The sequence below is a fragment of the Meriones unguiculatus genome, chromosome 2, assembly GCF_030254825.1.
Source record: "Meriones unguiculatus strain TT.TT164.6M chromosome 2, Bangor_MerUng_6.1, whole genome shotgun sequence".
Taxonomy (NCBI): domain Eukaryota; kingdom Metazoa; phylum Chordata; class Mammalia; order Rodentia; family Muridae; genus Meriones; species Meriones unguiculatus.
The window spans coordinates 173,281,089-173,306,313 of NC_083350.1; the positions used below are offsets into that span (position 1 = coordinate 173,281,089).

Genomic DNA, 25,225 nt, shown 5'->3' on the forward strand with positions numbered 1-25,225 from the left:
TGATCTGTCACCACATCCTGGAGGATGAGGACGGCATCCTCCGTAGTTCTTTTGTGTGACCCCCCTTTTCAGTGGCACTGTGGTGAGGATGGGAATCATTTTCTACAGAGAGAATGTGGGGGCTGGGGAATGGCTCAGAGGGTCAGGTGCTTGCCACACAAGCATAAGGACCTGAATCCAAGCCCCTAAAACTCAAGTTTAAGAAACCGCGCGTGCCTGTATTCTCTTACAATCCATGCCCCACAGAAAAGACAGGCGGAACCTTGGTGTCTGCTGGTCTAGCTGAATCAGCAAGCTCCAAGTTCAGTGAGAGCCACTGTCCCCAAAATTATGATGGAGAGTGATTGGGGAAGGTACTGGACATAGGTTTCTGTCTTCCATATTAATGTATGTGCACATACACAGGTGTCCTCTCTCTCTCTCTCACACACACACCAAGAAAAGAAAGAAGATGGATCAAAGAGACACAAGCCATACTCACTATCTCTATAACACTTTAGAATGTTTTATGGAAAGCCACAGCTTAAACTCTTAAGTTTCACCTTGGTCTTAACAGTTAGCTTGTTCTCTTTATTATTTCATCTCCTTTAAAAATGTACCTGGGCCTCCACGGTCAGCAGGCAAATATAAAGGTATCCATCTTCCCCAGGCCCAGGTTGCCTTCAAACTGGTCTCTTAGCATCCGTTCTCTTGCTTAGAAAGCCGCTGAGGGTACTTTGTCGTTCTTTAAAGGTGAGAATTGACTTTAGGTATTTATCAGTGTGCTTTCAGAGCGTGTGCAAGTTGGCGATGAGAAGTCAGCCGCTTACGTTACCAGGTTATCCCTTCACCGCAATTCCGTCTCTCAAGGTGGCAAGCTGTGTGGGGGTGGGGAAGACTCCATACCCCACCTCTTTCCACTCACTAATTTCATATTGAATTGGGAGCAGTTAGCTACTGCAGTTTAGTAACTGATAACCTTGCTTGAGTTCCTGTCAGCAACTGTTTGCCCTTAGGTCCAGCTGATGCAGCCAGTCTTGGCCCCGTGGTGGGTAGATGTGCAAGGCGAGGGGTTCCCCCTAGAGCCCGCCATCACCATGGCTCAAACTGAAGAGGGAACTGTGGCCAAAATGCCTCCCAGGCTTAGTTCCAAGCTGGCGGTCAGCCACTTGGCTCCCAGGTGAGCTTCAGCTGACTTCAGACAAGCAAGTAGCCCCGTGTACAGCTTGGCTCCAGCAGTCAGAACAGCTGGCTAAGGGCACGTCCCTTCCCGGAAGGAAGAGACTTTTCCTGGGGCTTGTGTTCATTAGTTCAGCCATTGGGTACTGCTAGATGTAGGGTTGTAGAGATGAGCAGTAGGACTCCAACTGTCTCATGGAGCAGTTCAACCCCGTACATCTCCAAACTGGCTGAATAGTTACACGTTGAACTGAGGTATGGGGAAGAAACCTTATAGAACATGGTTTAAAATAGGGGCTAGGGAAAGAGGTGACCTGTGTGATGGGAGACTAGTGTCCAGGGTAAGAAGAAGCCACTCTTGTGCAGACCCTGAGCAGGCGCAAGCATGGCTTTTCCCGGATGTCGGAAGGCCACCAGTGGCTTACAGCTCAGTGAGTAAGTTCACTTTGCGTCACTCTGACAAAGTGCCTGAGGAAATCAACTTAAAAAGAGGAAAGGTTCACTTTTACTCACATTTTCCAAGTTTTGGCCCTGTAGCAGCAAGGCACGTTATGATAAGGAAACACAGCAAAGGAGACCTATTAACCTCGTGGTACCCAGGTTGCGAAATGGAAGGAGACAGGAAAGGCCCTAATCGTCTTCCGTTACCCACTAAAGGACCTATTGGTTCCAGATGGAGGTGAGCAAGCCTTTAATGCATTGGGGGAGTGTTTGGGAGTTAAGCTGCAGGAGTGAGCAAGATGGTGGTCTGGAGGTGAACTCAGTGCCAGTGGTAGGGTTTAGGGTGTGATCTTAAGTGTTGTGGGAAATGACTGAGATGAGACTAGACGTGACATCATCCGTTACAGCTTGAAAAGCATATCTAATTTGGAAGGGTGAGGCTGCCAGCCCTTAATGTTTTATAACACTGACACCTAAATCAAGAAGCAAGAAATTATCAGGCCAGGGGAACAAGGCGAGTAGTGGGTTTAAATTTCTTTCTAAATGGTATTTTATAAATTCACGCCATCAAAAAAAATCGGGCTAAAGGTCTGATTGCTGCACTTGTGGTGACAGCTCTCTGGAAGAACTCTCCGCTGGGCTCGGGGGAAGGCATTTGATTGTGAGAGTCTTGAACAGCCCTACATGCTCATCAGTGCGTTTCCACTGAGGTGTGTGGAGCAAATGCCTCAGCCACTCACTGTATGGATGAGAGAGTGACAGCAGCAAGAGGAAGGGGACACAGAGAGCTGTTGCACCAGTGGATCATGCAGCTTTTTCTATGGTTTCCTCCTGTAGGTTAGTGTCAAGGGTGAACATGGGGGCTGGGGAGATGGCGCTGTTGGTTAAGTGTTTGGCAGTATAGTCCCGAGGGCCTGAGTTCAGTCCTCAGCACCCGCTGGCAGGGGTGTGTGTGCGTGTGTATGTGAACCTGGATGCCGCAGACCCAGTGCTGCAGAAGACAAGAGAGGAGGGCCCCAGGTTTACTCCCTGGCCAGCCCGTGTGGTGAGCGTCGACCGTGACTCAAAACAACAAGGTGGAAATAATTGAGGAAGATTCCAGAAGTCCACTGGTACTGTCCACAGATGCGTGGACACAGCCAGAGAATAAAAACAACCTGGCTTCCCCCTTCAGTGTCGTCTCAGAAGGAGAGCGGAGTCATGGGAGTAAAGCAGGCTTACCTACAGAGCACTGAGCCTCTAATAGGCTGTTCATTTCTGTCTCGGCATAGTTGGTAACTGATGAAGAAGCCCTGACCATTTCTACAGGTGAGCGTCTTGAGGGCCCAGGATGTGCCTGAAAAAGTCTGGCTTTGCTCTTCTCAAAGGAGAACTGACTTAAATTTGAGTTTTAGAGGAGCTGAGATTTAACATCCTGATTGACTTGAATGCTTTGGAACAGTCCATGACTGACGTCAGGCTTCCTCGGGAGCTCACCTTCCAACTCTCTTCCAATTGCCATCATTTCCTAACCAGTACTTTCATGTCCTGGGAAGATAAACCTCAAAAACAGAGGCATCTGAGTTCAGTTGCTTTAAGTAAGACAAGTTAATTAGATCATTAGACCATGTGTTTCTGGCAATTTTCTTACACATCAGAAAAACTTTCAGACTACTGTTTGTTCTAAGCTAAAATCAGGTAAGGCCATGAGACGGCAAAGGATTGAGAAATCAGTCCATGTTGCTGCCCAGAACGCTCCTGAAGGAACTTTTAGCCACCACCCCACTGCAAATAAGAGCATTTGAACAGTACTCCTGCATTTGAAAAAGTGTATGTAAGGACGAGTGTTGCGTTTTAATAGTTCTTTAGATAGTATATTAACAATTTAATCATTATTATTATTTAATCATATGTTATTATAATTTATCCCTCCATGGTGATAAAGTGATAACCGAGGGCTGGATGGCTCAGTGGGTAATGGGAGGACCTGTGTTCTGGAAATTTGAGGACCTATGTTCAAAGTCTCAGAACCCAGGTGAGAACTGGTCTTGGTAACTCATTCTCAGTGTAGGAGGTGAGAAGTGCAGACGGGGAGCCTGAGAAGCTCGTGGACCAGCCAGCGTGCTCTACACCACGGAGAACAAGAGAGGAGAGACGCCCTGTTTCAAATGAGGTGGAAGGCGAGGATCAAGACCCAGGCTTGTCCCCTGACCTCCACATAACTGCCACGACACGTGTGCCCGCACTCGCCCACACGAGTGTACACACACATCAATCACAGACACACAAAAATTAGTAATTGATTTTACCTTAATGAAATTTAACTTTGCTTGAAGTCTAGTTTATTTTTTTCCTGACTGATCCCATGCTGTGCATGAAACATAAATTGTTATATGAATTTTGTATTGCTAGTTTGGAAAACACAGGATATAAAAGTCAACTTGATTTTCAAACACAGTCACCTCACAGCCCCCAAAGGGGAAGAGACAATTTTTAAATCAACTTATTTTATACGTCAGGGAATAGAGGGCCTTAGCTGTGAAGCAGTCGGCCAAGGAAACATATACTCTCAAGCCTGGAAATAGTTCCTGTTTTGTTTTGCGTCAGGGTCTCATGTCACCAGGATGCCTTTGTACTACGAAGCCAAAAATGACCATGAATCCTGGTCCAAGGCTGTCTCCACTATTGAGACATATAAGATGGCTTGAATGGAAACTTTGGACATAGTTGTAACCTTTATGATTCTTTACTGACATGACTAAATTTGTGTGCTTATGTTATTCTTGTTTCTTTAGACGTCACAGGTTTCTCTCTTGCCTTTGGGGGTCTTCTTGTTTTGTCATCCTATCCGTAATTGAAGCTAACTGAATAAACACGACTGTCCTCTAGAGGTCACCTTTCCAACTGATTTTAATCAACCCCTCCCCCAGCTTTAGAGGAGTAAATAGCCATCATCATCATCACTCCCACCACCACCACCACCACCCCATCATCATCGTTATTGCTGTTGTCTGAAATTCCATGTAGTGCTTCAGCTAAATGTGCCTAGATTGATAGACAAGATTATCAAGGCTACTCGAAGACCCAGAGGGCAAAGGGAAAGCGTGCCCGTTCTCCTAATCATCCCATGCGCGCATGCGTGTGCGGGGACACACACACACACACACACACACACACACACACACACACACACACACACATTTGGTGTTACTCTGGGCTTCTCTGGGAAAACCTGTTCGGTTTTATTTGGAAATTTGGAAGCCTCATTAGTGTCCTGTCCTCCCCCCACCCCAGAAGTGAAGGCAAAACCGTCATTAAGGATATAAACAACTGGAAAGAAAGCCGCGTAGACATTGCACCATGCATCGATGCATCAATTGCTAATTTTCTACAGCATGCAAATTTCGTCTTGCCTTGGGCAGAAAGCACACTGGGGAGAAACCTAAGACTGTGCCGTAAACAGGCACCTTGGCAGTTCCCGTGGAAATATAACTGTCTCATTATTCTGTAGGGAGAGCTCCGCAATAACACTGCCTGCTTCCATGCTGTGTCTATAGAAACCCAGGGCAGCAGCAGGTATTTTTAGAGGCTAATTTGCACCTATGATAATGATCTGCTAAACACCTCATCCTCAAGTCTCCCTAAACATAAAACTGGAAATTAGAGTCTTAAAATGTGAAAATAATCCATAAGACATATACACATGAGCTCATCTGTAGGCCTTGGTAGAAGAATCTGTGGAGTTGTGATGAGAAGAATGTAGCATGTCACAGAGAGTCTACCCCCTTCTCATTTATGAAAAGTATTCCCACCTCCGTCTTTGACACCGGCAGACTGAGTTTGCTCTGCGTGGTTCTCAGATAGTTGAACTCGTTGATATGCCTTTGACTGTGAAAGTGGTAGCTCTGTGCCAGCTTTCCTGAAAACTTCATGCCTGCGAATCTCTAGGCAGGAAGAATGATCTGAGTTGCCCAAGAAGCCAGGCTTGGCTCGATGCCAGGCTGAGGTCAAGGCTCATCTGCCTGGCACAGCTTGCACAATGATAAGAGAATGCCTTGCCCATCAAATGAGGAAGTCTTGTCACAGATGGACAGTCCTGCTACAAATATCGGTCTTCTGTCTTTTATTATCTTGTTTATAAGAAATGTGAGCAGTTGCTGTATACTGTCAGCAAATCACCTGTGAGGAAGTTCTCTCTTCTCTGTGATGTGCTCAGCCGGGAATTCTCCGGAGACTTGAGCGTACATCACACAGAGCTGCTTCCCCTTGCCACTACTTGCCTCTGTGAAATGGGATTCTTTTGATAAGACACAACCACAACCGAGCAAAATAGAAAAAGAAATGTCAGGCTCTAATTGGAACGAGACTGTAAGAGCCATCTTTAATATTGTGCCTTCAAACACTTGTAGGTAACAGAAGAATTCCATGTTTCCATCTAGTGAAATGCAAGCTTGAGCTCAAGTTAATTTTATCCTCATAAAAACTTTTTTAAAAAATCATTTTGCACTTACACTTTAATTTTAAAGGGAGATTGTAATATTATACAAAATAAAAATCAGCCCCACTGATTCACACTAATAATCTTCAGAGGAAGTTATTTTCAGTGTAGCCTAAAATAATAAGCATTAAGCCAGAGTCAGAACAATCAAACTTGAGCAAATTCTTTTACATTATTTATAAGTATCTCAGGTTTCTTGCTTGTAGTTACAGGGATTTAATATATATATAATAATATTTAATATATATATATTTAATATATATATATATATAAAACGTGTCTCATTTTTAATTTTTATCTTCCTCTAAGTTCCAGTTTTTGGTCTTCTAAACATTTCTGAGGTAGAATTCTCTTGAGGCCAGTGTCACAGCCCCAGTTAAGGTGCTCGTTCAGCAATCTAATTAAAACTCAAGGCAAAGACAGGAAGTGGGGTGCGCTGACATACTGCGATGGGCAGGGCTGTGAAAGGGCCGCCCTGCCTTCAGCTAGGACTTTGCAGCCCTCATGTGCCCAGCCTCTCCCCAGCAGGCTACCTGATAGGTCGTCAGGCTCTGCACCAAGAGCAGAGGTTTTGAAAATGATTCCCAATTAAACAGAAGGTATCCGTCAGCAGCACACACTTCCTTTAGCAGAGAAACAGAGGCGATTTCCGCTGACTGCTTTTGTAATTCACCTCTTATCCAGAGGACAACCTGGGCAAGAATGGAAGTGACCAGTAGCCGTCCTGGAATCTGCTGAACAGTGTGTGAATGGGCACTGGCTTTCTTCCCGGCCGTGGCTCTACTCAGCATACCCGCTTGGTTTAGGTCTAACGCAGCACTGAACATGTTTCATGAAATCTGACTGTGTCTGCTGGCTTATTCATTGTCTAATGCTGACACGCACACTGCTTTTCACCTATTCAGCTGTTGCGTGTTCATTACCTACACGTAACACATCTTAGGAGTTCCAACTACCCTCTTTGTTTTTGTGGTCCTTCTCTACCAGACTTCTCAAGGAATACAATAACACTCCTGGTTTCCCTGCAATTGTCCAGCCTCTCTGATCTCATTGCAGACTTCAGGTCTCACACCTCCCTTAAGGCTGTTTCCTTCCCTGATGCCCACCTCATGTGTGGTCCTCCACACACTGTCTCTCTTTCTAACCTGCCTGTCTGTCCGTGTGTGCCTGGTGCCTGTGGAGACCAGCAGAGGGTGACAGATTCCCTGGCACTGGGGTTACAGGTAGTTGTTAGTCACCATGGGGGTGCTGGGAATCAAACCCGGGTCCTCCAGAAGAGCAGTGAGTGCTCTTGACCACAGAGACACCTCTCCAGCCACTGGTCCTCCACCAGTAAGGCTCTGTAGTACGTTCATGGAACCACCTGGTACTCTGGTCAACAAGATTGTTTACAAACCGCTCTCTTTACTTACTCTCTGAACTTCTTAACCAAGGCTGCAGGGCTTTCCATCGCTAACACTGGACTGCTCGGAGTTCCATAAGAATAACTTAGAACTTCCTCTTTGTCAGGACACGTGGCTTTGGGGGTGTCTCTCCCACACTGAAGTGTTTGAAGCTGATGTCTGTCAGCTCCCCTGGCTCTCTCCTTCACCCCTGCATGGTGGTTCACCTTCCTCTCACTGTGCCGACCACATCCCCCTGGCTTCTTGCCCTTAGACTGCGGACTCTCACCGAAAGATTAGTTTTGGATGCGTGCGTTGTAAGTCATCAAGTCAGTTTAAGTCAACAGAAATACATGAATTTATTGTATTATAACAATGGACTTACAAACTTTGACAGGCCTCTCACTTGACAAAAATCAGGATGTTCCTTTGAGAGGCTCTGGAGAAATTTCGTCTCCTGCTTCTAGCGCACCTGGCTGTCCTTGCTCTTATGGCATCTTCTGTCTTCAAAGCTGACACAATGGACAGACTTTTCACATACACAAAGAAGAAGGATCTGGGGTTTTGTTTGTTTGTTTGTTTGTTTGTTTTGAAGCATTTGTGCATGTATGTGTTGTATGTGTTTGTATGCTCAAGCGTGTGTGTTTGTATGGGGAGTATTTGTTTGTTGGAGGGATTATGTATGTATATATGTATGTATGTATGTATGTATGTATTGCTAGCTTCTGAGAAAGAGACTTGTTGGCTATTCCAGGCTGCCCCGAGTCTCTTCATTGGCAGGATAAGCCCTGTTCCCTTGTGCCTGTTGAGATCGAAGCTCTAAGGAAATCTAAACCAGTGTAAGAAAAATGGATGTTCAAGGAGTGAAGTACAGAGTGAGCAAGGATTTCGCATCTAGCTGAGAGCTCTCTTCCTCTTCTCCATTCGCGCACGCACGCGCGCACACACACACACACACACACACACACACACACACACACGAGGTCTTTCTGGAGGCATCTGGTTCACGCCTTCTTATATGCGGTTATCTGTGTACTGTAGTCTTACAAACCCTCAGGGCAGGCACCCTGCTTTGAACTGCACCTCACAGGAATCTGTTTAATGATAAGGTTGTAAGGATGAAGGGAGCTGTTGGGGAAGTGCTTGCTGGGTTGTGAAGCACCTTCAAAGGTTAGAGTTGATACAAGTGTTGGTGACAACAAAGAGAGCTCCCCTTCTTTAGCCTGGCCATTCAAGGATTCACAAGTCCACAAGATTAATTTTCCTCTCAACTTCTTTTCTTTTATCATCCTAAAAAGTCACAGACCTTAAAGGTACAAGATACCTGGCTGCTTTGAGTGGAGGTGAAGGAAAGTTACTGCCTTGGTCATCTGCCTTGTCCTCCTTATGTCAGTTACAACCCCTGACATTTCATTGTGGACATGTTAAAGCAGAACTCTATTTCACAGACACTATGTTAGTTTCTTTTTGGAGCCCATGAATCTTCACCCTTTTACAAATGGTGGTTTATGTACCACTTAAGAGTCTGCAACAGATGTTTTACTAAACATGCTTGGCCAGAGCTTTCCACTGACAGAGCTCTCTACTCATCCAGCAAGTCATGTCATTCATTTGGTTCATCTCAGTGTAAGTTTCATATCAGAAAGTGTCCCTGTAAATACGTTAGCCTGCATACACTTAACTAGAATTTTTTTTTAAGTGTTAACTAGCTCCTATTTTCTTTTTAATTCTTCGAGGTAAATACTATATATAATAAGATGCACAAGTCTTAAATATTTTACTCAGTGAAGGTTGACTTGCATATACCCATGTAAACCAAACAGTCTGCTGTTGTAGCTTATGCCAGACAGTCTCCTGTGCTCGCCCCCTTCACATCAGTCCCTGACCCAGGCTCCTTTTGTCCCGTGAGTGTGACTTCTTACTACTGCAGTTACTGTTCAAACCAGCCCTCTGGGGCTGGAGAGATGGCTCAGAAGTTAGGAGCACTGGCTGCTCTTCCTGGGGATCAGGGGTCAGTTCAGCACACAAAGGCAGTTCACAACCATCTGTACTCCAGCTCCAGGGTATTTGACCCTCTTCTGGCCTCAGTGGGTACTGCATGCATATGGTGCCCAGACATACAGGCAAGTAAACATTTATATACATAAAATAAAAAATAAATCTGTATGTGTTTCTCGTATTTGCCACAATAGGGAAACGAAGCTTTGGGGGGGGGGGATTTAAAAACACAACTACTTTATAGCGGCATAAGCATGTATCTTAGTTGAGAAGTGCTCTAGCTTTTCTTCCTTGCACACATACTTTGAATGAGGTTTAGGTGAAGGTTTAAGTGAGGTTTAAGGTTTAAGTGAAGCCACGAAGATTTTGGATTTTCCTGCTCTGGCCTGGTCCAGGTGAGCTGGTTTCTGCCAAGTCCTACTGAACGTTTGTCTTAGTCCATCAAGCTACTGCAAACTAGAAACTCTGTGGCTTCCTAACATCGGAACTCTAGTCTAATCTCGGTGGTCCCGAGCAAGGCGCTGCAGGGCACTGCAGGCTCAGTGTCTGGTGAGGGCCTGGTGAGGGCCTGCTTCCTGATTCACTGACAGCCCGTTCCCACTGTGCCCATAGGTGCTAGGAGGCGCAAGACTGCCTGGAGCCTCTTTTAATGAGGGTGTGAATCCTATTCTTGAGGGTTACTCCTCATGACCTCCCAGAAGCGCCTCCTCCTCATGGCTTTGCACTGTGGGTAAACTGCCTTTTTTATCAGGCAAAAGCAGCCTTGTTGGACCTAGAGATTATTCAGTTGATAGGAACCTGGAAACCGGTGTTCCTTTCTCAGTTTCCTTCCCTTGGATACTCTTTCTATGTTAGTAGCCTTGTTACAGCATCCTTAGGCCTCAGTTTACATAACTGCAAAGCAACAATTTTGGATTAAATAGTTTCTGGAAGTCCCATCTAAATATGAAATACCAATAGTTTACAATTTTCGGCTTTCTTTATTTTTAGATTTTATTGTGTGTAGCCCAGGCTGTCATCACACTTAATCCTCCTCTTCAGAACTAGAATTACAGAGATATATCACAGTATCACAGTGCTTGGCACTCAACTTAATACTTAATTTTTTTAAGTGTGTGTGTGTGTGTGTGTGTGTGTGTGTGTGTGTGTGTGTGTAGGTCAGTGAACAGTTTTATGGACTCTGTTCTCTTCGTGCGGTTATCAGGAATCGAGCTGAGGTCAGGCTTAGGAGCACTAGGACATCGCACTTGTCCTTCAACTCAGTCGTTTTAATGGGAAGTGAAACTAAAAGATTTAAAAAAAAAATCAGTGCTATATAAACTGTACTTAGAACAAAAAGTTTGTCGGTATTTTTAGATGAAAATAACAAGTATTATGTCCTGCTGAATTGATGTTCTTGGGCATCTGGTTTTGTTTTACTTTCTTTCTTTCTTTCTTTCTTTCTTTCTTTCTTTCTTTCTTTCTTTCTTCTTTCTTCCTTTCTTCCTTTTTCTTCCTTCCTTCCTTCCTTCCTTCCTTCCTTCCTTTCTCTCTCTCTCCCCTCCCTCCCTCCCTCCTTCTTTTCCTTCTTTCTTTCTTTCTTTCTTTCTTTCTTTCTTTCTTTCTTTTTTCTGTACTGGTTAATCATAATTTAAATCATAACACAGAGTCCTTTCTGGTGGACAGTTACACATACAAGCCTGTTCAACCTATCCCTTTTGTCTTGTTTATACCTTCTGGGAGGAGTATGTTTTGACAGCATATGGGACACGAGTGTCAGAAATCTGTTCTCTCCAAAAAGCCACCTCTGACTCACTCCCACTGTCTCTGGAACAGCAACTGTGAAGAGTGGGATCATGTTTAGATTATAAAAATAAATTTAAAATATCTTCAGGAGCCTATGTAATATATCCCAGAACCCTCAGTTTTTGGAAAAGAACAGAGTCCAGAAAGCAATTTGTGTGTGTGTGTGTGTGTGTATGTGTGTGTGTGTGTGTGTGTGTGTGAGAGAGAGAGAGAGAGAGAGAGAGAGAGAGAGAGAGAGAGAGAGTGTTGTCTGCCTGTCTTAGACTCGCAGACTCGGAACCAGAGTCAGGAGATGACAGCCATTGCTGGAGTGAAGTTCTGACAGCCTTTGAAGTGAGCTGCTCTGTCATAGACAGTGTGGGAGCGCCACTCACGTCACCTGCTCCCTTGTGCTCCACACTGGTCCCCGCTCTGTGTGGACCGCAGGGAGGCTTGCATTTGGGCGGGCTGCGCTGTTTATTGTTTTGCTTCCCAGCAGTGTCTCAGTCTTTCTTCCATCTTAGGTTTAAGTGCACTTGTCACTACCCCCAGACTCCTGCTTCAGGTAGCTTATGTTCCTTGTCCAGCCTGGCCACCTCCCACTGTACTGGAGCGACAGACAGACGGTTCTGCAGGACACACATCCACTGTGCCTTTTCCAAGAACCCACTGCTCATATTTAGAGAACACGGGTTGGACTTCTTCTGTCACTTTTTAATCCTCCTAATAGGAGGCCTGAAGTGAGCGTGCACACGGGTGTACCGTGAAGCGGAAGCAGGAAGTAGCTCAGAACGTCGTCTTTGGGAACTTTTTCTTTACAGTATGATGGTTTGCAGCCAGTTGGGGTTTCTCTGAGGACCATTTCTGTCAAAGGGCCAGAGTGATAGACAGTTCAGTGAGTCAAAGTGCTGTCATCAAGGCTGCTGACCTTTGATCCTGGGGACCAACGTGGTAGAGAACTAACCTGATCACCACACGTGTGCCACACCTACCCTGCACGGAGACACAAATAAACGACACCACAGTGTGAATTGTTTGGGGCAGCCAAGCAATGTAAATAAGGACATTTTATTGTTTCCCCCCTTAACTTTGTGTCATTACGTTGAAAAATTCCTTGCTCGCTCCTAGGTACCCCAGAGCCCTGGAGACCATTCAGAGATTGGCCCCCATTTTCTCCTAGAAACATGCACGATCCAACTTGTCTTTCATTTGATTAAGATCTGCAGGTCCCAAGCTCTTCCCATTACAGACTCTGAGGACAGTCTGTGTCATAGTGAGGTGCCTATAATTCAAGTCCTCATACAGTGTAAAGTACACATGCAAGGCCTTACCTTAAAAATTAGTCTTTAGTCTGTATGCAGTGAATACATTACACCGACTTGAACATTTAACTAAGTTCCCCCCCAAATTGTAGAAATAATGACTCCATCATACCTTTGTCTGCCTTAAAAACAGTTAAGAAAAAAAGTAAATGAGATTTTTAAAAAATTTTTTAAATTTTTTTAAAATAATACATATTTTAAACAAAGTCCTTCCTGTAGTTAGAAAGTTGACAAGATACTTTAAGATGAATACAAACCTTGCATGTCAGTGTTCAGAATGGGCTGTTTTCCCTTCGGCACGTTAAAAGTTCTGAAAAGATCTTCCAGGCCTGGTTTTGATAAGCACCAACCAAGCAGCATTAGTGGGCAAGAAGGGTGCTGCAGCAGGTTAGGAATGTCCAGCTGCAGCATTGATTTTTGTCTGTCTCTCTCTCCCTCACTGGCCTTTTTCTCTTTAATGAGTGCTAGAATGTTTCCACATCAGTTAACTGCCTTCATAAAGCACCAGAAGGTCACACCAGCCCCAGACAGATCCTTTTCTTTGTGCCTATAATATAATTGGCTGATTGTGCGGGTGATGCGCCCGCCCCCTCCCCCAGGCCGGTCCCAGCTCGGCTCAGCAGCCTGCCTCCCGGTTCCCGAGGAGCAGAGCAGAGGCGGCTGCAGAGCGAGCTCGGTGGCTGCGCGCTTCCCAGCACAGCGTGCCACTGCGCAGGTTGCTCAGCGGAACAGCATCCATTTTAATCTGCGGGGAGCCCCTGCCTAACCAGGGCGTTCTCCCGCGCCTGTGGATGCTCGGGCGCTTCCCCTGCGCAGCCTCGCCCAGCAGTCCAGCTTTAGGGTCTGCGCCCTAGGATGCTCTGAGATGGTACATCAGGAGAACTGCTCGTACCAGGTAAGGTTGGAAAGCCTGATTCTGAGGCCCTCGCCCTATGGGAGAGGCCTTCCTCTTCTCTAGGGCAGCAGGTTGCCTCTGGTCGGATTTTCAGGGGCTTTTTTTTTTTTTTTTTCCATCCTGGGCTCCACTCCCGGCCTTCATCGCATACAGTATCTGAATTCTAATGAGGCTTTCCGAGGAGTAATGGGGCAGAAACACTGCTTCTTTGGCCTTTAAAGCGTTTGTGGAATACAGGGAGGTGATGCGTGCTCTGCACGCTGTAGGTCTGTGCAAATAAGAGGAGCTGCTCCGAACTGTGATTGAATCCAAGGGGGTTCGTACAACACCGGAAAATGTAATTACTGTTCGTTGCGTAAGAGGTGAATTACTTAGCGTCCAGTTTTTAAGACTGTCTGTGAGGAAATGATGTAAATCAAGAGTCCTAATTGATGATCTTGGAATTTTTCATAAGCCAGTCAGCAGGCATTCGGCACTGAAGGTTGCACTCCCATCGCTTCATGCGCCTATTTTTACCAATACGCTCTTGTAAATGGTTAATAGGTAAGAATGGCAGTGCTGGCGTGGGTTAAAAACTTGACATAGAGAAGGCTCCAGTAACACATGTTCATCCTTTCATGTGCTCGCTTATTACCTGGGGTTAGGAATTAAACACTTGAGACAATTTCCAAAGCTGCCTTCTAGAATGTTTCATAACTCCTTCCTGCCACTCAGGCTGTGGAGGCAACACTGTAAACAGCAAGAACCTTCTCAGAGCAATCGCCCTATGCAGTGGCGGGCATGGTTGGTCCACATCCTGGGCGGCTGACTCAGAGCTGTTTCTCCCCTGGTGGAGTTTCTCAGAGACCAGCTCTCTACCCTAACAATGCCTCTTCCCTGTGGGAGGTGGGTTAGTGAGTCGGGCAGGTATTTCCTGAGGGTCACGTTTCAGTGTGAGTGTCTGCAAGCAGAATGGTGCATTTCACAAGACCCAGGGCAGCTGTTGCTAGCTAAGTAAGACGTGCTTACAGAACACTCTTTTTGTGCTTATTAATTGGAATTTTATAATCATGGGCCTGTCTTACAGCATATTCACTTTAGGGGACATAAATCGATCCTCCTTAGGTAGGAAGATTGTGTTTCACGGGAATTCTTTCCATGAGAAAGTCGGAGAGCTTAGGAAAGAGTCAACACATTTAGGGTAGGGAATGTCAGACAGCCGTGGAGAGCCTGGTGTGTGGATGGCTCAGTACGGCCGCAGGAGATTAAATTATTGTCATAATTAAAATAGTTTTCCATCTCTCTTCAGAGAAGCTCTGCAATTTATGTTGAAGGGCAGGGTACTCCCTGTATTTTCTCATTAGGCCGAGAATGAACTCATTGTTTTTGGAAGGTGAAAGACTGGTCAGTATCAGCAATTTCATCTGGAGAAGGAGGGGCCATGTTAGCCAAATGTTTCTTCCAAAGGAAGACAGATGTGACTTGACAGCAACTCAGTATTTAACAGTGGCACTGTGTGCCTAATAGTTTTGAAGTCTTTATTGCTTATTTCCACTGTAAAATTATGTGTGTTCAGGTGGTAATGGTAGTTAATAGACTGTGTATCACCGATGGGGGCACATGTGTGGACTCTTTTGAAATGCTTTCCTTCAGGGCTAGCTAACAAAGACAGAAATGTTAGCCTTGAAGCCAGTCTTAATCCCCCTTGGAAGCCTTAGTTTTAGAACCCATCTGGCATCATGAGTGTTTGGGTTTTAGAAAAAGTGATTTCTCTGAGTCCTTAGCTTGATGTAGTTCCAAGTCACTGGTGATATCAACAATTTGATTTTTTTTTTTCCTCAGAAACTTTCCCCTTTTTTGACAAGGGCCTATTTATTTGTTAAAAAATGACAGTGCAGAGTGGTTGTGGCATATTGCTTACATTAGTGGGGTCTTGTTTTGTTTTATTTCTTTAAACCAGAATCTCACTCTGTAGGCCCTGGCTAACCTGAAACTCACTATGTAAACAAGGCTGGCTTTGAATTCAATTCATCTCTGCCTCTCCAGTGCTGAGTGCCGGAGTTAAAGGCCTGTGCTGCCACTCCCAGCAGGCTGGCATTCTTAATGAGTTAAGAGAATTTTATTGGAGGATTGATCACTTTTCTCCCATCGGTGATGTTCTGGAGAACACGCTAATGGCCTGGCCTTGAGTGGGGGTGCAGGCTCCAGTCTCCTGCACATTATGTGCATATTTTGGTGCACATGTAGAAATGGAGATTGCTGCCGCTACCTTTGGTATCATCCTCATGTGGCAACAAAGTACTTTAAGTGGCTTGCCTGTTTCTGTCCTTGCTCTCCGATTGTCCAGTTTCTTTTCAACATAGTATCTAGAATGAGCTGTTAAAATGGTTAAAGTCTGATCAGATGCCACATCTCCAGATATTCTGAAAGTTTATCATTCCACTTAGAAGAGGAACCAGTTACCTACGGGGCCTGGGCCTTAGAGCAGTAAGGTCCACTCTTCCGGAGTCTAGCTCTGCTTGCCTTTATTCTTCTGTTCAGTCCTTCTGGTCTACCTGGCACACGCTCCTCCCCTACACCTTCTTTAGGGTTGTCACATTTAGCACAGGGTTCATACTTGTTCACCGTTTATCTGAAATTCAGGATGCACTGAGCAATCCTTTAATGCACAAGTCAGCCCTACCCCACGCCTTGCTCTTTTCTTCAGGCCTTTTCTCTGGACTTACTCCTCAAGCCTCAACTTTTCCTAGTTCTATTCCGGCATTTACGTTACAGTTCCCAAATTTGTCTCTATACTAAGCATTGACTACCATCGATCAGCACACATCTTACCTGACTATTTGTCTGTGGTCTGTTTCCATTGCTGTATGAAAATGGGTCCTTGTAGCTGGGAGTGGTGGCTCACGTCTGTAATCCCAGCACTTGGGGAGGCAGAGACAGGCAGATCTCTATGAGTTCGAGGCCAGCCTGGTCTACAAAACAAGTCCAGGAAGCCAAAGCTACAGAGAGACACCCTGTCTTGAAAACAAAAAACAAAACAACAACAACAACAAAAAAAGTGGGTTCTTTTCTAAGTTGCCAAGAATGGTGAGAATATGGGTCTGACCAACTTCTTCCCTCTATGGACTTTCACTGTTTTGCTGAGATGCCCTTGATGTTAATTTTCTCATCTCTGAAATGGGGTTTTGCCTGTTGACACAGCATGATCATTCTCTGGTTCTCTGCCAGAGGCCACCCTTTTGCACAAAACAAGCCAGCCATCAATTCAGAGCTACCTTGCTCCTGCGACTGTTTCTTCTGTGTTTCTGGAACCTCATCAAGCCATGAGTCAAGCCAAGTCACTTCAGGCTCAACTGTTTGGGGCTGATAGAAGTATGATCAATTCTCCCCATGGGTGACTATGCCCAGCCCAAGAGCTTCTGGGTCTCAGCTTAAGCAAGTATCTGGATATTCTGTGCTCCAAGCAACTTGAGCCAAGGGAGAATGGGCAGAGGAATTCTGCTGCAGAAGTTTTCCTGATAGTTTCAGGTCATCCTGCTTTTATCATCCCCCTGCCACCCATCCCACCCCCCAGGTTCCCATGAACCTCCAGATCTCTAAGACATGTACTGTCATTTTCCATCCTCACTCCTGTTAAAAGAAAGAGCTGTCGACCTCCATTCGCCAGTCTTGGGAGGAGGCCAATCTCTTCGTGAAAGAATCTTGCCCACAGCTTCAGGCCTGGCAGCCTTCAAAAGGCCAAATTCTTCTAAATGCTTTCTGATAAACAGCTTAGAAATATTGTTAACTTGTAAGCACAAGTTTAGGTCAAGGGGTCCACGGAGCTTAAAAACTCCCAATATTTTTTTTCTCTTCTCCTGCAGTTTTGTTTTGGGGTAAGTACACCAAGTGAAAACAATGGCAGGCTTTCATCCCTGCCTTGCCATCGCTGAAATGATCAGCTCTGATGCAGATCACACCCTTGAATTCCGAGCTACTGTGGGAATGGAGACGAGAAAGAGAAAAGAGAAAGAGAAAAGATAAAATGGCATGTGACTAAGTCTCATCCACCTCCCTTCCCCAGCACAAAGTCCCTCCTTCAAGCGTGGTCAAGAATCCTTAATGCTTTTCCAGTCCCTTAGGATAGATTCCAGACCCTTTTGCATGGATTCAAGGCCTGGCAGGGATCCAACCCCTGGATGACGCCCTCCCCCTCCCTCCCTCTCTCCCTCCTTCCCTCCAGATCTTACGCTGCCCCCTCACTTTCTCCCTGCAGTTCTGTCTCCAGCTGGGATGCCTTCCACCCACGCACCACCTGCCCACACCTTTTGCCAGCTACTTTCAAGGCGCAAATGCCACCACCTCCTGCAGAAAATCTTCCTCCTCACCACCAAAATGTCTCCCCAGCAGGCTTCTTTCCGTTAGCACCTCTTTACAAGGCTTAAAGGCGGGCCTGCCTCTCCCATTAGAGGAAGACTCCTGAAGACAAGATCCTTGTGTCCATTTGTAGAAGGCTCTGCCTTACACGTGGATTATGTAGCCAATAAATGTGTGTTGTAACCCAACTGCATCTCCTACAGTTGGTATGTTCAGAGCCCCAAGAATCTGCGAGCAATCCAGGTTTCTGCCTTGCAGCAAGGAACCAGCGACCCCCACACTACAGGGACCTGCTCCCAGGCTTCTGAGCCTCCACTCCCAAGGCTTTAAACACCCTGCGAGACAGAACAGAGACCTAGGGTAACACAGTTAGTGAATGAAGGTGATGCACCCGGCATCCCAGCCCACCCCGGCTACTGAGGGAAATGCCGCAGGCCGGCTAATTTCACTCCAAGATTTTGCCAAGCTGAAACTCATGATATATCTTCCGGTCCGTTTTAAACCTTTTCCTGTAAGCTTTATTATTTAAAAACCTGTGCAAATAAATAAGAACATCACACACCAGAATTAGCCAGACCCAGCGTCTGCACAGATTGATGAACTTCTTATTCAAACGCAGCTCTGAAGCTTCACATTAAGTTTTACTCGTTTGGTGCCGAATATATTTTATGCACCTATCCACCATCCAAACAAACAAATCCATAAAGCTAACTAGCTTTCTGTTCTCTCCCATAACTCGCGTCTGTTACCTGCGTTCAGTCCTTCCTCGTCCTTCCTTACATTTAGCTTCCCTAGCTCACCTCAGGGATCTTGCCAAGGTGACCCTCATAGTCTCTCTCCAGGCGCTTCCACACTTACTCAAAATACCCATACTTAGTTGAGGTAGGTACTCTCCCCCAAGCTGCCTTCCATTCCCCTCTTCTCTTTCCTTCCTTCTAGTCTCCTCTCCCCCCTTCCCTTTCTTTTTCCTCCCTCCCTGCACCCCTGCTTAGGACTAAGCCCAGGCAGGGCCTCCTGAATGTCAGGCAAGTCTACCACTGAGCTGCATCATCTGTTCTCAGTCTTTCCTTGTTTTGACTTTGAAACACTACAGTTCAATGATCCTGGTGTCTTGGCCTCCTAAGTAGCTGGGATTACAGGCTTGCACTACCAAGCCTTGCTGCTTTTGTTCATACATTAAAACTTCTGAAATTTGGGGATTATTTACTTATTTATCTTCTTGCATAGCTGGGGGAACACGGCGCACAATTTGTGGGAGTTGGTTCTCTCCACCTCTTTGTGGGTTCCAGGTATCGAACTCAGGTAATGATGCTTGGCAGCAAGTGCTTTTACCTGCTGAGCCTTCTCGCCAGCCCCTCATATTTCACTAATTCCTTTACTGTATGGAAGAAGAACTTCACTGCCTCGGAGAACACTAAGTTTTCTAGAGCAAAACACTGTGAAAAATGTCATGCGCAGCTCACAAAACAAAAGATACCCCATCTCGGTCTCAAATGATCAAGCTAGAGAGCCTATCAGTTTAAATCATTCATTGAGACACCCTCAAATTCTCAGTAGAGAAAGCAGTAACCAGTCCGACACGACACACCCAGGTTCTGGTGGATCATGTCGTGGTTAAGGGAGGTGTCGGGGTTAAGAGGGGCAAAGAAAGCCATGTATCCCAACTGACACCAGCTCCTTTTCCTCTTCCTCCTGAGAATGAAGGAACAGGGTGTCAAATTGGAGTTCTCCCAAGAGTGCCAGAATAAGCCTGGGTTCATGTGCACAGAGGAAAAAACACAAGGCTTCAGGGTGAAAAGGGAACTCCAAAGCATTTTCATGCACTGTTGGGGTGCAGGCTTTTAAGTATAAGTTCAGTGAAGTGATTGTCTCTATTAGTTTGTAGAGTTTGGGTTTGCCAGGAAGTGTTGTTTGCTCAGTAGATAGTCCTGGGTGTTCTAGCTTCATGCTTTTGCCTGGTTAGAGAGTAGCCGTGTTCTGTCTGCTGAGATACAGTTTTCATAAGGAGCTGGTAACAGTAACAATTAAGAGAGTAATTCTGGGCGTAAATGCCTCTATGTCATTAGCCAAGTTGTCTGAAAATCTAAGTCTCTGCTTTCTCACAAAAGGAGGGCAAGTGACAAGAGCCGGCAAGTGAAAGGATTCACTGTGAATGTCATCTGACAGAGATGTATTGTAGTACAGGGCCTTCTTGTAAGGGCTCGGTCTTCGTGAATCAGACTTGGCAATTTAAAGAAGTAAATATTTAAACTCCAGTTTAATCCAGAGACCTGTTATTTTCTCTTGGAAAGGATAGTGGTGATACGGGATGGAAAAGTAATGGGACCCCTTTGGGGTACATATTACTGCACGGAAGCTTTTGGGAGAGTAGAGACCCTGCATTCACATATATACATGCACACAGGTGTTCATATAAATACATAATCCTGACCAATTATGTATCATATAAATACATAATCCTCACCAGTTATTGGTGACCAATCCCAGTTTCACAAACAAAAGAAAACACGAACAGGGCAGTAAACCAACCGAGCCTTTTTTCATTATGTATTTATATTCTCTATACCAGGGGAAATTTTCAAACTTTGTGACGTGCACCGTATTGAAGCGTCAGAAACTACTAAGCCTCCTGAAATAGAAAGTAATTTGACAAAATTGCTTGAGCCTGAAAGAAAGCAGCCATTAGGGAAGCCTAGCGGCAACTGGCACAGGGGAGCTATTATGGAGTGGGACACAGAGAGGAACATAATGCGGGCGTTAGTGGTCCTACCTGGAAGCTGGGCCGTGGCCGCGAGTGCGGGGGAGGTTCCAGTACTTGGGATTTTAGCCTGGCAGAAAGCTCTGCAAAGGTGGTCCGCGCTCCTTGGATACGGGAAGCATGTGACGCTGGCTGGCTGCAGTACCTTGCCCATCCCTCCCAGTGTCATTATTTTAATATTTTTAAACCTACATTTTTAAAGTGCTGCAGATTTGCATGGATTTTTTTTCTAGCCATATAAATACCTTAATCGAAAAGCAAACCAAATTCAGTTGAGCTTTACATTTAAAAAAAAAATGATTTGAAAGAGATTATAATGTTGAAGGTGGGAACAGGGATGTTAAAAGAAGGGATCAGAAAGCTGAAGGGTTAATGAAGATTAACTTGAGTTTCCACCTATGAGTAGGAGAGGCTTTTGACAGTCCATAAGTGATTTCCCAGTAATGTGCTCAGGGTTCTCAGAGTCAATAATTTCCACCAATGGCTGATAATGATCATTTAAAAGCATTAGATCACAGGAGAAATATGCCTTGCCATTCAGAGCATAGCTTGGCGTCCTTGGATTTCAGGGTAGGGAGCGGAGCTTTCAACCTCAGGTTTGGAAAGGCTATAAGCACAATTTCTCAGAGGGCATTAGTGTCTAGGCTTGTCTTGCTGGATAGGTAGGTCCTTTTAGAGCAGTCTCTGCGGGAAGGACAGGCGTTCTGTGATGGCCCTAGCTTAGGTAGCTACTGCAAATCTTCCCGCCCCACATGCAGCGAGGTGGCTGGATTTGTTTCCTCCAGTCTTGTGTTCATTAGGACCTCTTGGAAGTGGAATTTATTACACTGTTGATCTTAAGCAACAAAAATCAGAGGAGTTTCCCACCCTGTCTGAAAAGGCGATCTGAAACAGAAGAAAGATGGCTACTCATGATTTGTTTCCTTTAGGTTCTCTAGAAGTGTTTCAGAAACCTAAGTTGCGTTTAGAGGTCACAGGGATCTCTCTCCATATGTGCGGCTTCTGCTTTGGCACGCCTGCAGCTGCGCACGAGAGTTTGTGTTTCCAGAGGTTTTGTTGAAGCTCTACTCCAAGAGTCATCCGGAGTAGCAAAACCGGAAGCATCAAAGATCACTTTTGTCACACATGAGGGGACACCGACTCCCGGGTTCGGGCAGTGAGCCTGTGTGTGAGAACTCATCTAGAGAGTTGTGAAATTGCTGCCCTTCTTGCCTTCTCTCGGAGGCAGCTCTGGGCTGCTGGTGGGAACACAGCACTCACGAGGAGGAGGAGGTGGGAGGTCCTTCAGCGCTTTCCCATTGCTGATCCTCGTAGTGACTACAGAAGTGGAATTTCCATGTTGGAGTCAGTGTCCTGTTTCTAAAAGATCCAATATTATTGATATATGTGTTTACACATTTGCATATATAGACATAGCTAATGAATTATTAATAATATGTTGTATTGTACACATTAATTATACAACAAATCATACAAATAATAGTACATTTGTATTGTATGTAATATTTGTAAATATAATATACACAATAAATATTATATATAATACAAAATGTATTATTATTTGTATAATTTCTGTGTATAATGATAAAAGTTCAGTTCTTCTGATTTCAACTGTGTGCTGAAGCTAACCTAGTTAAAATGAAGGTAAAGAGGTATTATTAGAATTTTGTCTATCTTATTGTCTTCTGATTTTAGAGCTTTATTCGTGCTTGTTATTGGTTTTTGGTTGCTTAGTAACTTACCATAGGAACCCAAATAAGTGACTAAAATTGAACCTGAAGTAGAATGAGCAGGGAAGCAGAAATGAGTCCAGCTGCGGTAACTTCGCTTCTCCTATGGGGAAGCTAGTTTTCTAGGCTCCTTCCTGTCGGGTGTGTAGCTCCTTCAGAATTCCTGAAGGAGCTATCCTAAAGGCTCTGTGGAGCATCCTGCAAGCAGGTGGCCTTCCTCCTTCAGCCAGCCAGCCTCGTGTGGGTCCCCGAGACAGTGAAGGTTGAAAAACACTAATGTTGGCGCCTACTGCTCCTCACTGGGGGCAGCTCATCCAGAGGGAGCGTTTCCGGCAGCACATGTGCCTCTTCCTGTTCACATAGGCAGGACCTCTTCACCGACCACTTACCGTGTGCAATACAAGGTCCCGGACACTATAGGGTGAATTAAATGACTACACACAAATCGGGGGGGGGGGAGCCTTAAAAAGTAATAGCTGTCAGAAAGAAGCCACCGTGGTAAAGCAGAGGAGAAAACTCAGCAGACTGTGTGCTAGGTCACGAGGCCAGCAGCTCTGCTTTCCTTTCCGAAGGCACCCGCAGCAGGAGGTGTGAGGCGGTGCATGCTGGCTGTTCCAGATGTGTGATTTAGAAAACAGCACAGCATCTGACATTGCGACTGGGGGGTGCTGCTGGGTTTCTCTTCCATGCGTCCTAATTTTTAAAAAATAAGCTTTCATCACGCCTGTTTATTGCTCCCCGGGGCAGCCAGTAGGGGGCTCTGGCTGGCACCCCCATTTACTGTGTGGGCCACCAAGGCAGGGAACCTAGGTTCAAATTCTTGCCTGACTGCTACCTAGCAACCATGCCTTGGCAGAGTTATTTAACATCCCTGGGGCCTCTCCCCACTCAGCTGTAAGATGCAGCTGACCATACTACACACTCCTAGGGTTATTGAAAGGATTAAAGGTACAAGAGGCGCGTGGAGGTGCCTGGCCCCGGGGAAGCACAACTGTTGCTGCTATGTGGTTTCAGCTCACGGAAGATGTGCGCTTCCTTCATTTCAGCCAAGCCCCCTCCGCCCAGACTTAAGACACAGAGGATCAGAGCAGAGCCTGGCCTCGGGGGCTGCCCTGCATGGTGCTCACAGCCCTGGCCAGCACTCCGTGGCCACCACTGCCACACAATCCAGACAAACACTCCAGGACACTTCCTTCTGGAAGGAGGGTCCAGGGGTCCGGACCAGAGTAAGACAGGGAGGTCTCAGCAAAGGAAGCCTTGCCCTTGCACAAGATGAAACTTGTCACTGTGATACCTGACAAAAGGGCTATTCATCCCCTTGGGGGTGGGGGGAGGAGGACTGCCGGAGAGGAGAGTGGAATAAAAGGACTTAGATTTGGATCTGGGCTGCAAGAGGAAAATATTTGCTTGATAGAAACAGGGCTACCATAAACCACAGTGAGGTGAGCTTATATCACAGTCCAACACAAACTTAATTTATATTTATGGAGGGAAAACAGTTAAGCAGCTAAAGGTGAGCCTGTCAGCATAGGTTGATGTGCCAAACAAGGTTATATTGAATGGCATTTTGCTTCAAAACTGTTTTTAACAATGTTGCCATTGCTCAGGAATGTGTCCTGGAGAATTGATCGACTAGTGCATTTGTGATTTTCCTTGCGAGCCTGTCAGAAGGTAAAGTCTGTTGCTAAGTGAAAGCTTGGCCTTTGAGTTCCTGTCCTCCCGCAAACTATTGTTGTGAAGTGATGGCGTTTTTATTTCTTAGTTTATGGGAGTATTAACTTGATGTGTATGAGTATGCGTGAGCGTGTGCCTGTGAACTTCTGTTTGCCTGATTCTTTGAGCAAAACATCCTCCAGCTGTGGACCTCTCCCTGGCTGCATGTAAAGCCCATAAACAAAACCAGAAGCCATGGGAAAAGGCTAAGGAGAGCAATAGAAAAGAGAGCATGCTTCTGTGAAAAAGTCCATCAGTGCCTGAATCTTAAAGAAAAGTTGATGGATCCCTTTCTCTTGCCTATATAAGCAGAACAAAGCCATGCTCCTGGGGCAGAGGAGGGTTTCTCTGGATTGGAATCAGTTTCAGTCTTGGGTTAGTGCTCATTTTAGATGATGAAACTTTGACATCTTATCTTAAGGAATGATTTGGAAAACAGAAATGAAGTCGTTCCCATTGATTATGGGAAAAAGAAAAAAAATGGCAAGTACCTGTCTTACAGGTCACCTGAAATGATAGTATTCATCTTGTGTGGGGCACCCGACTCAGCTCGCAGTGAGATCTCTTGGGCTGTAAGTATTTTGCTTCTATTTTTATCCTGCAGTCTCCTGGCTTCACAGTTAAGTTCCTTGCCCCACCAAGCTCTGGTTCACACTGAGCCCTGAACTGCAGTGAGGTCAGCGAGCTGAAGCTTACGGTCTCCCATTCTCCTTTTTGGGAGCAGGGAAGGTGCTGTGGAGAAGAATCTGGGCCAGATCATTCAGGGAAGGTGACAGCAGATGGTGGGAAGGCCGGTCTCTCTCAACAAACTGATTGTCAGGAACAGAGGAGGCTTTAGAGCAGGCAGCTGCCCAGTGCCCGGGAGAAAGAAGCCAGGCAGGCCGGGCGGGGCAGTGTCTGAGGCAGAAAGGGGCAAGGACACTACAGCCAGGCACAGGCGCTTAGCTGACTGTCCATGCCAGCATGAGTGGTAACCTAGGCACTGGGCAGTTGGCACTTCAGCCTGTCAGAATTCATGGGAGATTGTTTCTTAAGTGAAATTCTAAAGAGTTAAAGGATGAATTTGGACAGTGATGGAATGGATGACATCATCAGTCAAGAATCCCCATTGGATTTGGAGGGGAATTATAAAAAGGTAAGGGGGGCTCTTTTGTTTATAAACAATTGGACCATTTTCCTAAGCGTGAGCAAAGTTGCCCTGGAGGAAGGTTGCCAAATTCCACCCACGGTGGTCATTGCTGTTATAGAATGA

At 45.6% G+C, this 25,225-nt stretch overlaps 1 protein-coding gene across 6 annotated transcripts in view; it reads left to right on the forward strand.

The window, feature by feature from the left end:
* Positions 1-25,225, forward strand: part of Schip1 (schwannomin interacting protein 1) — a 722,809-nt gene that overhangs the window by 656,165 nt on the left and 41,419 nt on the right. The window contains exon 1 of one of the 6 annotated variants that reach the window (XM_060378413.1): positions 13,144-13,437. The exons of 4 other annotated variants lie outside the window; for them this stretch is intronic. In XM_060378413.1, the coding sequence (XP_060234396.1) occupies positions 13,408-13,437 (30 nt within the window). In that variant the 5' untranslated portion in view covers positions 13,144-13,407. Of the gene's footprint in view, positions 1-13,143; positions 13,438-25,015; positions 25,109-25,225 lie in introns of those variants that run through there. One more of the 6 variants, XM_060378412.1, reaches the window with a different exon arrangement.